Raw genomic sequence first — 15,688 nt, 5'->3', positions numbered from 1 at the left:
CTTGTGGATCCTGCAGAGAGAAATGGGTGAGGCAGGGTAAGCAGGCTTAGGATTGGCTAGTTTGAATGATTTCAGCAGGTGCCGTCCTGAGCTGTCAGGTACCTGGCCCTGGGGTGACTGGGGCAGGGGACAGTGCTTAGGGTATGAGAGCCTGGATTCAGAGTGTGGGCTGGATTGGTTAGTTTGCACATAAAAGGTGCATTCCGTCCCGGGTGAGTCTTTTACCGTCTTTAGGAATCAGCTAACCTTGGGAGGCGCCGTCTGCCAGGGTCAGCAAGACCCCAAAATGTCAAAGCATCAGAAAAAAAGGCAGGATTAATGCCAGGTAGAGGAGCAAAGGTGAATGGAGACTAAAGACTACTGGAAAGAGGAGAACACAGCAACCGACCGGTCAGGAAGACCGTTAGGAATCAAGACCCACTGTCGACTACGGGCAAGCACGCAGCTCGCTTGCGGTCTTCCCACAGCACGTTTTCTGCCTACCTGCTTCGGGTCTTGGCACTCAGATCCTTTAAGAAAGCTGTCGTACCCTCTCTTCTGGCATTGAAGGACACCGTGCAGACAGGATATGGGACCTCCAAAGCCCTCTGAAGGAGAAGCTCCTTGGATTCCTCTGGAACATCCCCCACCACAAAGTAATAAATGGATTCAACCTGCAGAACAGTGACACCAACAGTTTATTTCCCTGATGCACCCTAGCTGTGAACCAGACTCATCGGCAATATACTCTCTATAAACCTGCCTCTTTAAAAAAATAAGTGGGCAGAAAGAAGAGGAGCACTGCTCAATGTTTCATGACCATGTGCTGGGGCCAAATTCAGGAAGTAAGATATTCAAGGCCCGGTGCTAAGAAGTGTTAGGCTTTGCATGGGAAGGATATGGTTGGTGGATTTGGAGAAGAGCTTCCTCTGAGCCCACGAATAAATTATGCAGGTCAGGAGCAGCTATTCTCAAGTCCACGAATGAAGGATGTGTCCACCCGGCCACTGGGGGCAGGAAGTTTATTAGCAATTCCCTATGGCGGTGCCAGAATCCTGCAGTGCCGGCTCAGGCATCCTCAGTCTGAGGCTGTGTGTGGGAAGGAGGGCATACTCCCAGCTGGTCTCACCTCCGGGACACACACTCGCCTGGGGGAGGTGAGGCTGTCCTGATTTCACATGGCCAGTCAGGAGCCACGCCAGGCCAGGAGTCAGGAAACACACACCCACACACCCACACACCCACACACACCCACACCCACCCACCCACACACACCCACACACACACACACACACACACACACACACACCCTTTAAACCAGGAATCTGGGAGATGAATACCTCACCCAGGTAGGAGACGATGCCCTGCTTAATTTAAAGATGTCGATGCCATCCACTGGGCCTCACCCTTAACTACACTGCTCTAAGGGTCTCCCCTGCCACTGAGGAGTTCTGTAACCTCGGGCAAGTGGTTTAGGTTCAGTTTCTTCACTTGTGAAAAGGGAGATTATGCAGTTGACTTCATGACTGAGCTTCAGCAAGATGGCATACACTTATGTACATATATAAATCACAGAAAGTAAAACCACAGGTAGAGCCAGGAACACATATCATCTAAACCTGCCCCTAAAAGCACCCTAAGTGATTGTCTCCACAAATAACTGGGGCAGAAACCCCCAGCAAATATATTGTGTTTTTAAAAATATTTATATATTTGGCTGCACTGGGTCTTAGTTGTGGCATGCAAACTCTTAGTTGCGGCATGCATGTGGGATCTAGTTCCCTGACCAGGGATCAAACGTGGGCCCCTGCATTGGGAGAGGGGAGTCTTAACCACTGGACCACCAGGGGAGTCCCTGTATTGTGTTTTAAGGGATAAACAGATGTCACCAGCCCTTTAGGATTCATGAGCTTCTAATCACACATCCCCAATTAGCTGAAGGTAAATAGTCAATTACCTGACCTCGAGTTCAAAGCTGGGACTTAAAGCTACCTGGCCCAGAGAGAGGTGGGCTGAGGGTCAGCTCCCAGCTGCTTAGGACACCTGGTCTGCGGCAGCAGGGGGCAGGCTGTGCCCAAGAAGGCAGGTGGGGAGAGGGTGGCAGAGGGGCCAGGCTGGGAGTTAGGAGACCGCCGGGGTGGGAGCTGAGCCCAGCCTACTTCAGCAACATTCCTCCCCAGGCTGGGCACAAAGAGTCTTCCTGCCCCCATGACTCTCTCTCTCAGGCCCTTCATCACGAAGTCCCTGATTTTCAGAAGTACCTCATGGGTGGTAAAGACTGAGCAAGGTTGTACATTTCTCCCAGTCAGTCACCTGAGAAGCAGAAAAAACACTGACAGGAGGAAGAAAGTGTTCTCCAGATTCCTAATTATACAACTAATACTGTTCTTCCAGAAAATGCATTCTATGTTGTTCTCTTCCCGGTGTTAGACACTACCTTCTGTAAGACGTCTTGAATAGGCTCCAGTGAGCTGCAGTTACTAGTTTACCAGCTGTGTTGGTGCCCAAGTTTAGCATGAGGACAGCTTCATCCTCTCAGAGGGTCTAAGAACACACATGGCTCAAGACAGGGGAACAGACCCAGGGAGTATATTCTAGGGTTTGGTAGATCAACAGGGAAGTGAGTGAGGACAAACAACTCTGGCTGGTCTGTCGGCAGCTTCTGACTCCCTCTGTCTCCACTGCATGCTGCGTAAACACAGCTTCTTTGCTCTGGCAATAACCCAAGAGCCTGAAATCCTCACACAGAGATGTTTTTTCCCTCGAGACTTCAGCAAACTAGAAATTGCTATAGCCAGCAGTGAGTCAGGATTTCCTTTCCTTCATTAATTAAGGCTATGGGGCTATTCACTATTCACTAAGGTCCTTACTCAGCTTCTTAGTTGCCTGTGTTTTCGGTCAACTCCCCGTTACCTGTGCTCTAGATTTCCAGGGATACACTTTCCCAGAGACCAGCTGCCTCACCTCCATCTGCACACTGCCTTTCTGCCTCTCCTTTCTGCTCACATAATGACATTTAGAAAAACAGAGAGGACGATAAATATGCTACCTACTACTATCCCCCCAAATTTGGCAAAATGCCTTTGAAAGTGAAATGGCTTTGAGGCCGTCTGCTATTGGGGATGAGCAGCTAACATCAATTTGAATGCTTGTTATCATGACCAGTTTACAGATGCAGAAACTGAGGCCTGGACAGGTTATTTGACCCGGCTGAGCAGCCAGTGAACCCAGCCTGCCTGAGCTCACGAACTTGTGTCCTTTGCTTTGTTCAGCCGCTGCAGTCTGTCAGCTCATCATGGCGAGACTGGTCCTCACATGTTAGAGATGATGGGGACTCCCAGAAATGGAGAGGTGCGATCATGAGACGAGAAGGTGGCCAGGGGTGGGCACTGTTTTCACCTCCTTGGTCCCCACACCATCCAAGGCTCCTACCCCCAATCTCACTACCACTGACCAAAAGTTGGGTCCAGGAGGTTGTCTGGCTCAAGGGAATTACCCTCCTGGGAATCCTCACTCCTTAACCAGTACCTCTGTGCTCCTTGAGGGCAAGGGGACCTGGAGCAGCTTCTGCACTGACCAGCATCGCCTTAAATGCTGATTTGTACCGAATTTGATAACACCAGACATAAAAAATATTTGGGCTCCATGCAGCTATTTAACCATGACTCAAAAACTCTTGCCACTTTATACTACGTAAAATAGGTTGGAGCCTTTATGTTTTCACTTGATATGTCTCATTCTGTCGGGCCACATGCTCTGCAGCTTCCCAAGGTTAACCTGCAATCCACCTGACCAAGGAGGTCTTGCCATCTTCCCAGCCATGGGTTTTGGGGAAAAGAAGAACCAAACTGGGAGCAGCTGCTTCCACTCTGCCCGCCGTCTGCTCCGGCGTGTCAGAAGCTCCCAAGGCCTCTGGGTGTAAGAATTCCCACTTTGCAAGGAAACAAAAATGAAAGTCAACCAAAACAGCAGTGAGAGGCCCAGCAAAATCTGTCTTATCCTTCATATAACTTTGACCATTACAACAGTGCTGACCGACTCCAGAGCTTGGAACTAACTTCCAGATCTTCCCTGCGCCTGGGGCCGCCCTCCCTGGTTCAGCCCATTTGGATTTTTCTGACCACGCCCTCCCCCAGGGTGGTGGCTGCCCCTTGCTATTGATCCAGCTCCTTTCTCAGATTCCTCCTCACACCGCTGACCGCCACCAACGTTCCGGCCTCCTGGGCTTCAGGATCCCTATTCCAACCCAACATCCCCATCACAGGCATACAAGGCTCAGCAAATTCACCCACCTGGTCCCATGCAGACCACCTCCTTTCAATTCAAAAAAATTCAAATCCAGGGCTTTCCTGGTGGCGCAGTGGTTGAGAGTCCGCCTGCCGATGCAGGGGACACGGGTTCGTGCCCCAGTCTGGGAAGATCCCACATGCCGCGGAGCGGCTGGGCCCGTGAGCCATGGCCGCTGAGCCGGCGCGTCCGGAGCCTGTGTTCCGCAACGGGAGAGGCCACAGCAGTGAGAGGCCCGCATACCGCAAAAAAAAAAAAAAAACTCAAATCCGTACCATAGCTTGGGGATGGGAATCTCTGGGATCCACATCTAACCCCCAATCTCGAGAATATCGACATTATTTCCTTTCTATTCCTTCACTGTTCAACAAACATTTATCGAGCCCATGCTAGGCACTGCCATTACTAGGCAATGCTAAGGCAAAGATGAAAAGATGTGATGCCTGTCTGAGCCGCAGCAAGGAAGAAAATGAAATGCCAGGGTCATGACTGATGTGGCCAGGCCTTCTGCTCACTGTCTGCTGGTGAAGGTTCCTTATGGAATCATGTGGGTCTGCCTCTAATTCACCCACTTAGTCTCTCAGTGAATATGACTTTTTTTTTGAAAAGTAAACAAATGTGTGCCTATCAGGTAGATGCAAGAGAGGATGAGAGAACACAAAGAGAAATACAGGTGCCTTTGAAAGCAGAAGGCAGGTCCCTCCCTTAGGTAGCTGGGAACTGGGGCTTTGGATAAACAGCCATCTCTTTCCTAAGGACCCTTCTCGTCCTGGTCAGCAGGCCATCCAGGGCCTCCTGACTGACACAGCACCCCTCCTCAAAAAGGCCACGGAAGCTACCAACTTCCAAAAGATGCATCCAGAGACCAGAGGGCGCTGCAGAGTAGAAACCCTGTGCCAGACACATGCCTGGGCTCTGAAGGCAGCACCAGCCCCTCTAAACAACTCCTCAATACTCCAAGGGCCGCCCTTCCCATGCACCAGGTTCTTTTTTACAGGGTACACCAGTAACTCATCCATCAACAGTGCTCTTCATGTGCCACTATGAGATACACGAGTTAAATAGACCCCACGCTCTGCCCGGGCTCTTCCTGGACCCGAAGGCTCACGCTCTGTCATCTGTCTCTGGTAAATCTTCCTGGCCCACCCATGGTTACAAAGACCAGTCCTGGAGGCCAGTGGCCTCTGGGCATCCTCCTTCATCGTAACCAAGCCCATCAGTCAGCCCTCCTTCTTCACGTGGACAGGTACAAAAACCCACTTCCCTGTTAATCTCTGAACACAAGACAATACCCACTTTCTTGGTTCCTCTCAGGATCCACTCATGGAGGAAGATGAAAACTCAAAGCAGGTTATCATGAGTAGGAAAAGACTGGGGTTTTAGATTTACTGTTCAAAACATTTCTTAAGCCTTAAATCCTTTCTGTTCATAGCAAACTGCAGCCACATGGATCAACTGGAAACTCACTGGGGTGGACATGAGGGGCTCAGGGCAGAGCAGCAGATCTTTATGGGAACCGTTTCTCTCCCCACCCCTAACACATGCATGCTTTTCTGGGGTTGTTTTTGTCCGCTCTGCAAGATATGCAGGATCTTAGTTCCCCAACCAGGGATCAGACCCATGCCCCCTGCAGTGGAAGTGTGGAGTCTTAATCACTGGACTGCCAGGGAAGTCCCCATGCATGCTTTTCTTTACTCCTCATAAGACACAGAGCATGCATTTTTATATGTGCGGCAGTTGCATTTACTAAACTTTTCCTCAGGACCACAACCAGATATAAGCTCTGGGTGAAGAATACCATGGTCTGAATATGTTTAGCATCTTTCATACCCCATGGTCTCTTCTCAAGAGTTTTCACGTGACATTTGATGACCAGTGCCTGGAAGCTTCTTTCTTGGTTATCCCTCTTCTACAGAACTTCCCTGGAACTCACTAAATTGTTACACATTTCCTGGGCTAGGGAAAAACCCTCCAGAGAAAGGAGACATACAAACCAGAGGGAAGTAAAACAGAAAGTCAAGGTCACCAGGAAATCTTGCAGTCAGGTCGGGTTGCCAGAACCACCTATGACCGGGGAGCCAGGTAAACAGACAAAGAAGGAGAGCACACCTGTACGTGCACATGCGCGCGCACACACACACACACATCCAAGAGCCTGTGAAATATTCCATTTCTTGAATGCTTATTAAGGTGTCCAGACATTTGAAATTTTAAATGATGTTAAAACAAACTTAAAAGGCCAAAGAACAAAGCTGCTTGCATTTCATTCTTCTTTAATGGGAAACATTTGTTCCTCTGGCTTTCTGAGGATAAACAGTATGTTTCCAATTTCAAACCATCACCCTCGGTATCAATAAACACAGTCTGGTGACCACTGGGAGCTCTCCTTTGAAGGTGCCAGCACATGGCCACCTTGCCCAAGAAAGGACTTCTTAATGCGGCAGAGTAAAGCTTGAAACCTGCAGAATCCCCGGGATTCCAGAGTGGAAGAAGCAATTAAGTATTAATATTAATCAATTAGTAAGGATTAGTTAAGCATCTGTATCCCAAGAGAAAGCAGACTTATCCCTACCTGGGGAGTAAGGTTGGCCTAAGGACCTCATGTGCCCAGAGTACTTCCTCTCTAGCCTGTCACCACCCTTAACAGTCCCACCATTAGAGCTGCTCACAAAAACACACTCTTGTGGCTAAAAGAGATATAAACCACCACCAGTTAATCACTTCTTCCAGGTAAAGCTTTATATCCGAAAGGTCCTTATCAAAAAGCTTATGTGAATGCATCGGCATTCAAGAATGGATGACACACTGACTGGGATACACTTCCCCTTGGAAAGCACATGATGGACCCATCTGTGAAGAGGAGGAACTGGGAAAGATTCAGAGCATGGATGCTGGGAAACCCTATTTCCTCATCCTCAAGGTTCAGTGACAAGTCTTCCAACCTCTCCTCCCATAAGAGATGGGTTTATCTAATTGTCAGGAGAGCAAGAGTGGAATTGAAGCATTAGAGATGCACACTCACGGCCTCACTCCCTTCCCTTCTCAATGCTCGGGGGCTGTGAGCAGCACGTGGCTCTCCTGGCAGCGGCTAAATAAGGGCCTGCCCTGCGGCCCCAATGACGCCCCCTAGGGGAAGCCCAGCCAGGCTCAGGTGTTAGAGTCTCATTTTGGTTGGTCCAGCCCTGCCATCACCAGAGATGCTCTTTTGATCCCCATCCGGGGCCTGTCACCTATTTATCAATTGGTTCCAAATTCAGAGGTGAACAGGATTAAGACTGCTGGGGCTCTTGAATGCCAAGGATGCAGTCTCTGTGGGATGCAATTGGAAGGGCCCAAGCTCAGCTGGAAGGCAGTATGCGGATACTGAGTGTGAAGGAATAAGCGCAAAGCCACCTTCGTGATGTGGGAGCAGACACAGACACACACTTACCGATTCGTCTTTCCTCGCCTCCAGCAGAGCGTCTAAGCGGCTAGTCTGGCTCAGAGCCAGCTCAAAAGGCGATTTCTCAACCCAGCTGATGGCAGCGGCTATGGATTGTGCCGTCACAGGAACAGCACCTTCCTGCCATTTCACAGGCTCTTGAGAAACCCTGAAAGGGACCGCATGGGGCTGTCACTGGCAGTGGTCAATGTAGCTGTCAGCCCTCAGTCTCACAGCTACAAGCAGCAAGACACCTAATGTCACCAGAGCTGAGAGAAAGAAAACACATCTCCCAGCCCTCTCAAAGTTACCAAGAAAACAGGTGAGCTGTTTAAGGCAGGTTTCCAAAGCACTATGACCTTCCATAAGCTGTACTGACTGGGAAAAACAACGTTTACAGGATAATTTTAAAATCTCAAAAATTCGAACATTAACAATTGCATTAAAATTACTGAGGAACGTGCACAGGGAACTACGCTCAGTATCTTGTAATAACCTATAATGGAAAAGAATCTAAAAAGGAATATATATATATAAATATATAAAACCGAATCACTTTGCTGTATACCTAAAACTAACACCACATTGTAAATCAACTATATTTCAATAAAAAAATTTTAATGTCAAAAAAATTATTGGGGAAAGTTATTTTCATAAATAGGAAGGTTTAGATGCAACTGTCTTCTGTGAATAGTTAAGTTTCTAAGGATTCACAGCATTAAGATTTACAAATCAGCAACAATTTTGTTACTCCACAATTTTATTTCTAATTCTTTTATTACATTGTTTTCATTGTTCTGAAAGATTCCCATCAGTTACCTTTTTTGGATCAAAAATAGTATTGTTCTGCGTTCAGCAGAGCATAAGTTTTTAAATCCTGGGACATTTTGATTCAATCATTTAATTTGAGCTTAGAAATGTGATGGAATACCCCCAAAAAAACAAGGGCCACTTGAGTTTATCTCTGTGTTTATAATTAAATGAATTTTATAAATCACTTATGAATTTGTAATTATAAGAATTATGTGAATCCTGGACTAAATGAATCAGCCTGATTTGCCCCTCCTAGCCCACCTCCAGATACAGAGGCTGCCTTACCTCTGTGTGGCCCTTTGGGTAGAGAATCTGGCTGAGTGGCATCTATGCTACACATTTCCAAGGAAGCTAAAGCACTGTAGACTTAATCACTTAATTCCTTCAATAATATAACTGCGACAGAAATAGAAACCTGGGATAGAACACAATTAGGCAGCATCCTCAAAGGTGTCATCTGTTTAGCTGAAAATATTTTACTTAAAAAAGAAAAACTCAATTAGATAGATGTCCCTCTCATCCAGACGTTTTCTGTCAGGGAAGTACAGCCACTGTTCCACATGAGAAGTCAGTGCTAAAGTCCAAATTCTCTTGAATCCAAGAATCTGTAAAAAATTGATTGTGAAAACTCTGAAATATGGGAAAGTCTATAAAGCCAGCCACCTGTTGTTCTGATTAAAGGGGGTCAACTTACAGGGGAAATCAATTTGAGCTGCAAACTCAATCTGAAAAGCAGTGAAATTTGTGACATTGGAATTCATTATTGAATCTAAAGTCTAAAACGTGTGAAGGAATTTTAATTTTAAGAATTTATATTCTTATATTTTGACCTTGCCATACCATACGCTGAAGAAAACAATGTTTTAAAGTCTCTTCTAATTTGAAAACTAAGATGCCATATACAAAGCAGATAAAAGTTTTTAAGATTTACTCATTGTGGGTTTTCTGCTGGAATGATATATTCTAGGAAATTACAAGATTATAGCTCCTCCCTCCCCACAGATCTAACTGTGTTAGTTATGCTCCTTAACTCCAAATACATGAAAATTACTCATGAAATTTCAGGGAAATACTCCTTTCCTATGGGAACTCACCATATGATATTGAACTTGGCTATGTGAGCCACCTGCTCCTGGAGGACCATGATTAGAGTATCTTGGCACAGATTAAGCTCCTCCTCCAGCATGCCGCCAAAATCCAGCACTATGGTGATGCACTGTTCCAAGATGACACCAAATATCTGCCGGCTGTTGCTGGTGAGCCAGTCCATCCGCTGCTTGTAGCTCTCCACAGCTTGTGTTAAGTGTTCCACATACTGATAGATCAGTTCTGATTTGGCTGTCAACTTAATGAAAATAAAAGTAACAAAATAAAATAAAATTAATAAAAGCACACCAAATCAAGTCATTTGAACCACACTGCAGCCAGGAACAATAGGGCCCACTGAGTCATGGGCTATGCCATCAAGAACTGTACATTAATAACAGTTTCATAGATGATCCTTCAAACTCCACATAATCCAGGAGGAAGTCTTCCAATCTTTCAACTGAAAAACGCTTGGATAATTCCCCATAGAAGGAAACATGGTGATAAAATCTATTCAAAAATATAGCACTCTTTTTAAAAAAATGTGTTTCCAGATTGTGTTTAATCTTTCTAGTTACAGAATGATTTTTATCTGAAAATGCTCAGGGGTACTTTAAGAAACTAGGTAGAAGAAAAGAGAGATTAGCAAAGGCAGAGGGGAAAAAAGTTCCTAAAGGAACTAGAAAAAGATGAACAAACAAAACACGGAGTTAGTAGAAAGAAGGAAATCATCAAGATCAGAGCAGAAATAAATGAAATACAGACTAAAGAAGCAATGAAAATAACAATGAAACTAAGAGTTGGTTCTTTGAAAAGATAAACAAAACTGATAAACCTTTAGCCAGACTCATACAGAAAAAAAAGAGAGTGCCCAAATCAATAAAACCAGTAATGAAAAAGAAAAACTTACAACCAACACTACAGAAATACAAAGGATCATAAGAGATTGCTATGAACAACTATACACCAATAAAATGAACAACCTAGAAGAAATGCACAAATCTCCCAGATGGAACCAGGAAGAAATAGAAAATATGAACAGGCCAATTATCAGTAATGAAATTGAATCAGTAATTTAAAAAAACCCAACAAATCCCCCAAAACAAAAGTGTAGAACCAGATGGCTTCACAGGTGAATTCTACCAAACATTTAGAGAAGAGTTAACACCTATCCTTCTCAAACTATTCCACAAAAATTGCAAAGGAAAGAATACTTCCAAACTCGTTCTACCAGGCCAGCATCACCCTGATACCAAAACCAGATTATCACAAAAAGAGAAAATTACAGGCTTATCACTGATTAACATAGATGCAAAAATCTTCAACAAAATATTAGCAAACCAAATCCAAAAATACATTAAAAGGATCATATATCATGATCAAGTGGGATTTATCCCAGAGATGCAAGGATGGTTCAGCACCTGCAAATCAATAAATGCGATACACCACTTTAACAAACTGAAGAATAAAAATCATATGATCATCTCAATGGATGCAGAAAAAGGTTTTGACAAAACTTAACATCCATTTATGATTAAAAAAAAAAACTCTACACAAAGTGGATATAGAGGGAACATACCTCGACAAAATAAAGGCAATATATGATAAACCTATAGCTAACAGCATACTTGATGGTGAAAAGCTGAAAGCATTTCCTCTAAGATCAGGAACAAGACGAGGATGCCTGCTCTTGCCACTTTAATTCAACATAGTATTGTAAGTCTTAGCCAGAGCAATCCGACAAAAAAGAAATAAAAGGAATTCAAATTGGCAAGGAAGAAGTAAAACTGTCACTATTTGCAAATGACAAGATACTATGTATAGAAAATCCTAAAGACACCACCAAAAAACTACCAGAGTTCATCAATGAATTCAGGATACAAAATTAGTATACAGAAATTTGTTTTAGTTCTATACACCAACAATGAACCATCACAAAGAGAAATTAAGAAAACACTCCCATTTACGATCACATCAAAAAGAATAAAATACCTAGGAATAAACCTAAGGAGGTAAAAGACCTGTACTCAGAAAACTATTAAGACACTAATGAAAGAAATTAAAGATGACACAAACAGATAGAAAGATATACTGTGTTCACGGATTGGAAGAATTAATATTGTTAAAATGACCATACTACCCAAGGCAACCTATATATTTAACGCCAGCCTTATCAAAATACCAATGGCATTTTTCACAGAACTAGAACAAATAATTATAAAAATTTGTATGAAAACACAAAAGACCGCGAATAGCCAAAGCAATCTTGAGAAAGAAGAACAGAGCTGGAGGTATCATGTTCCCTGACTTCAGACTACACTACAAAGCCAGCAATCAAAACAGTATGGTACTGGCACAAAAACAGACACATAGATCAACGACACAGAACATACAGCCCATAAATAAACCCATGCATTTATGGTCAATTAATTTATGCGAAAGAGGCTGGGAAAACTAGACAGCTACTTGTAAAAGAATAAAATTAGAATATTTTCTCACACCGCATACAAAAATAACCTCAAAATGAATTAAAGACCTAAATGTAATACTGGAAACCATAAAACTCCTAGGGAAAACATAGGCAGAACACTCTTTGACATAAATCACAGCAATATCTTTTTGAATCTGTCTCCTAAGGCAAAGGAAACAAAAGCAAAAGTGAACAAATGGGACCTAATTAAACTGAAAAGCTTTTGCACAACACATGAAACCACTGGCAAAATGAAAAGATAACCTTCTGAATGGGAGAAAATATTTGCAAATGATATGACTGATAAGGAATTAATATCCAAAATATAGAGGCATACAAATTAATATCAAAAAAACAAACAACTCACTCTCCGCCCGGGGTCGCCGCAGCCTCCGCCGCTTTCAGGCCTAGCAGCCTGAAGAAAAAAAAAAAAAAAAACAGAAAAAGATAAAAAAAGAAAAAAAAACCGGAAACGCTCTTAAGTCTTTTAAAACAAAAAGAAAGAAAGAAAGAAAAAGAGTGAATCCTCCTCAGAGAACCCGCGGGTAAGTCACTTTAGCACGCTTCCGGCCTGCCCTACGCTGCAGCCGCCGCCGCCCGCGGTCCGGTGGTGAGCAGCTCGCGCGCTCGCGTCCGCGCACTTCCGCACGCCGCCCGGCCGTGCCGCGTGACACCCCCGAGCCCGCCGCACCCGCCCCCCGCGCGCCGGCCTCCGCGCTGCACGTGTCCGCGCTGCCCTTTGCCTGCCTGGCGTGGGTGGCGCCTGCGCGCTCGGGCAGCCCGGGGCCTTGCCGAGTCGGCACCGACAAATATTTGGTTTCCCGTTTCCCCGGGCTGCCGTAATCTTAAACCGCCGGGAGCCTGAGGCCTATATTTATAGAGAAACGCACGTTCCGGAGGCCACCGTGGGCACCACAGGGTTGCCTCTGGAAGAATTTTTGTAATTTGGAGGACAGTCCCCGTTTTAATTTTTTTCATTTTTTGAAATTGGGAGCTGCCAGACAGCTGAAAACTGCAAACTCCCAGGGAGGGCCATATTGTTCTTGAGGGCCTTTTGTCTGCGGTTTGGCAGTCTCCGGCCCGTGGAGCCGACTCCAGCTTCTCTGAGCTTCACTGGCCCCTGTGAGCCGCGGCACGGGCCACGGCTCCGAGCGGAAACCCCCTTTGTCCTGTGTGGTCCCTCTAAGAAGTTCTCCTGGCGGGGCTCAGGGTGGTGGGGAGATGAACGCTGCAGCCAGCAGCTACCCCATGGCCTCCCTGTACGTGGGTGGCCTGCACTCAGATGTCACCGAGGCCGTGCTAAACGAAAAGTTAAGTCCTGCGGGGCCTGTGCTGTCCACCTGGGTGTGCCGCGATATGATCACCCGCTGCTCCCTGGGTTATGCGTATGTCAACTTCCGGCAGCCGGCTGACGCTGAGCGGGCTTTGGATACCATGAACTTTGATGTGATTAAGAGAAAGCCAATCCGTAACATGTGGTCTCAGAGGGATCTCCTTGAGAAAGAGGGATCTCTTTGAGAAAGAGGGATCTCTTTGAGAAAATCTGGCGTGGGAAACATCTTCATCAAAAACCTGGACAAATCTATAGATAACAAGGCACTTTATGATACTTTTTCTGCTTTTGGAAACATTCTGTCCTGCAAGGTGGTGTGTGATGAGAACGGCTCTAAGGGTTACGTCTTTGTCCACTCCGAGACCCAGGAGGCTGCCGACAAGGCCATCGAGAAGATGAACTGCATGCTCCTCAATGACCACAAAGTGTTTGTGGGCAGATTCAAGTCTCGAAAAGAGCGAGAAACTGAGCTTGGAGCCAAAGCCAAGGAATTCACCAATGCTTATATCAAAAACTCTGGGGAAGAGGTGGATGATGAGAGTCTGAAAGAGCTATTCAGCCAGTTTGGTAAGTGTCAAGGTGACGAGAGATCCCAGTGGGAAATCCAAAGGCTTTGGCTTTGTGAGTTACGAAAAGCACGAGGATTCCAATAAGGCCGTGGAAGAGATGAATGGAAAAGAAATCAGTGGGAAAGTCATTTTCTTTGGCGGTGCACAGAAGAAAGTGGAACAGCAGGCCGAGTTAAAGCGAAAAAATTTTTTTTATTAGTTTCTGCTTTATAACAAAGTGAATCAGTCATACATATACATCTGTTCCCACATCCCTTCCCTCATGCATCACCCTCCCTCCCACCCTCCCCATCCCACCCCTCCAGGCGGTCACAAAGCACCGAGCTGATCTCCCTGTGCTCTGCGACTGCTTCCCACTATCTATCTACCTTACGTTTGGTAGTGTATATATGTCCATGCCTCTCTTTTGCTTTGTCACAAAAGCGAAAATTTGAACAGCTGAAACAGGAGGGAATTAGTCACTATCAGGGGGTGAATCTCTACATTAAGAACTTGGATGACACCACTGATGATGAGAAGTTAAGGAAAGAGTTTTCTCCTTTTGGATCAATCACCAGTGCTAAGGTAATGCTGGAGGATGGGAGAAGCAAAGGGTTTGGCTTTGTCTGCTTCTCATCCCCTGAAGAGGCAACCAAAGCAGTCACAGAGATGAACGGACGCATCATGGGCTCCAAGCCACTGTATGTCGCCCTGGCCCAGAGAAAGGAAGAGAGAAAGGCTCACCTGACCTACCAGTATATGCATCAGGAAGAGAGAAAGGCTCACCTGACCAACCAGTATATGCATTGGATGGTTGGGATAAGACCGCTCCCTGCCAATGCCATCTTAACTCACTTCCAGCCTGCAGCTGGGGGCTACTTTGTGCCAGCAGTTCCACAGGCTCAGGGAAGACCTCCGTATAACCTAACCAATTAGCACAGATGAGGCCTAATCCACACTGGCAGCAAGGTGGGAGACCTCAAGGCGTCCAAGGAATGCCAAGTGCTATATGCCAGTCTGGGCGTCATCCAGCTCTTTGCCATCTGGCTCCAGCTGGTAATGCTCCAGCCTCTCACAGCCTCCCTACTACCACTCAGAGTCGGGTCTGAGTGCTCAGACCGCTTGGCTATGGACTTTGGTGGGGCTGGTGCCACCCAGCAAGGGCTGACTGACAGCTGCCAGTCTGGAGGTGTTTCCGCAGCTGGGCAGAACCTAGCACCTCATGCTGCTGTTGCTGCCGCTGCTGCTCGGGCTGTTGCACCTTACAGATATGCCTCCAGTGTCCACAGCCCTCACTCTGCCAACTGGCCCCTGCAGGCACCCCAGCCTGCACCCCATGTGCAGGGGCAGGAGCCGCTGACTGCCTCCATGCTGGCCGCAGCACCGCCCCCTCCCCAGGAACAGAAGCAGATGTTGGGTGAACGTTTGTTCCTGCTCATCCAGACGATGCACTCAAACCTGGCCGGGAAGATTACGGGGATGCTGCTGGAGATTGACAACTCGGAGCTGCTGCACATGCTGGAGTCCCCGAGTCTCTCAGCTCCAAGGTGGATGAAGCTGTGGCGGTCCTACAGGCTCATCATGCCAAGAAAGAAGGTGCCCAGAAGGTGGGCTCTGTTGCTGCTGCTACCTCTTAGACAAGGACAAACCGATTCAAAAGCCAAATAAACCCTCATGGAATTCAGCTCAGGGTTTGAAGATGCCCTAGCTTGTCCTATGGACCTCAACACCAAGAACCACAAATTGCAAAT

The 15,688-nt window shown here is 46.2% G+C and overlaps 1 protein-coding gene and 1 pseudogene across 2 annotated transcripts in view; one reads left to right on the top strand and one right to left on the bottom strand.

The window, feature by feature from the left end:
• The window catches only part of VWA3B (von Willebrand factor A domain containing 3B), a 217,297-nt gene that overhangs the window by 182,429 nt on the left and 19,180 nt on the right, over positions 1-15,688 (bottom strand). The window contains 4 exon segments of the mRNA XM_081254147.1: positions 484-653; positions 7,697-7,856; positions 9,595-9,845; positions 12,424-12,471. Coding sequence (XP_081110273.1) covers positions 484-653; positions 7,697-7,856; positions 9,595-9,845; positions 12,424-12,471 — 629 coding nt within the window.
• LOC308627772 (polyadenylate-binding protein 4-like) lies at positions 13,278-15,574 on the top strand (annotated as a pseudogene). Its single transcript has 2 exons — positions 13,278-14,136; positions 14,382-15,574. The product of its transcript is annotated as a polyadenylate-binding protein 4-like (transcript).

This window comes from Mesoplodon bidens (assembly GCF_964165515.1).
Source record: "Mesoplodon bidens genome assembly, chromosome: 14".
NCBI classification, from domain to species: Eukaryota; Metazoa; Chordata; class Mammalia; order Artiodactyla; family Ziphiidae; genus Mesoplodon; species Mesoplodon bidens.
Note: the sequence above shows the minus strand (reverse complement) of the source record. Positions and strands in the feature narration are given on the sequence as shown.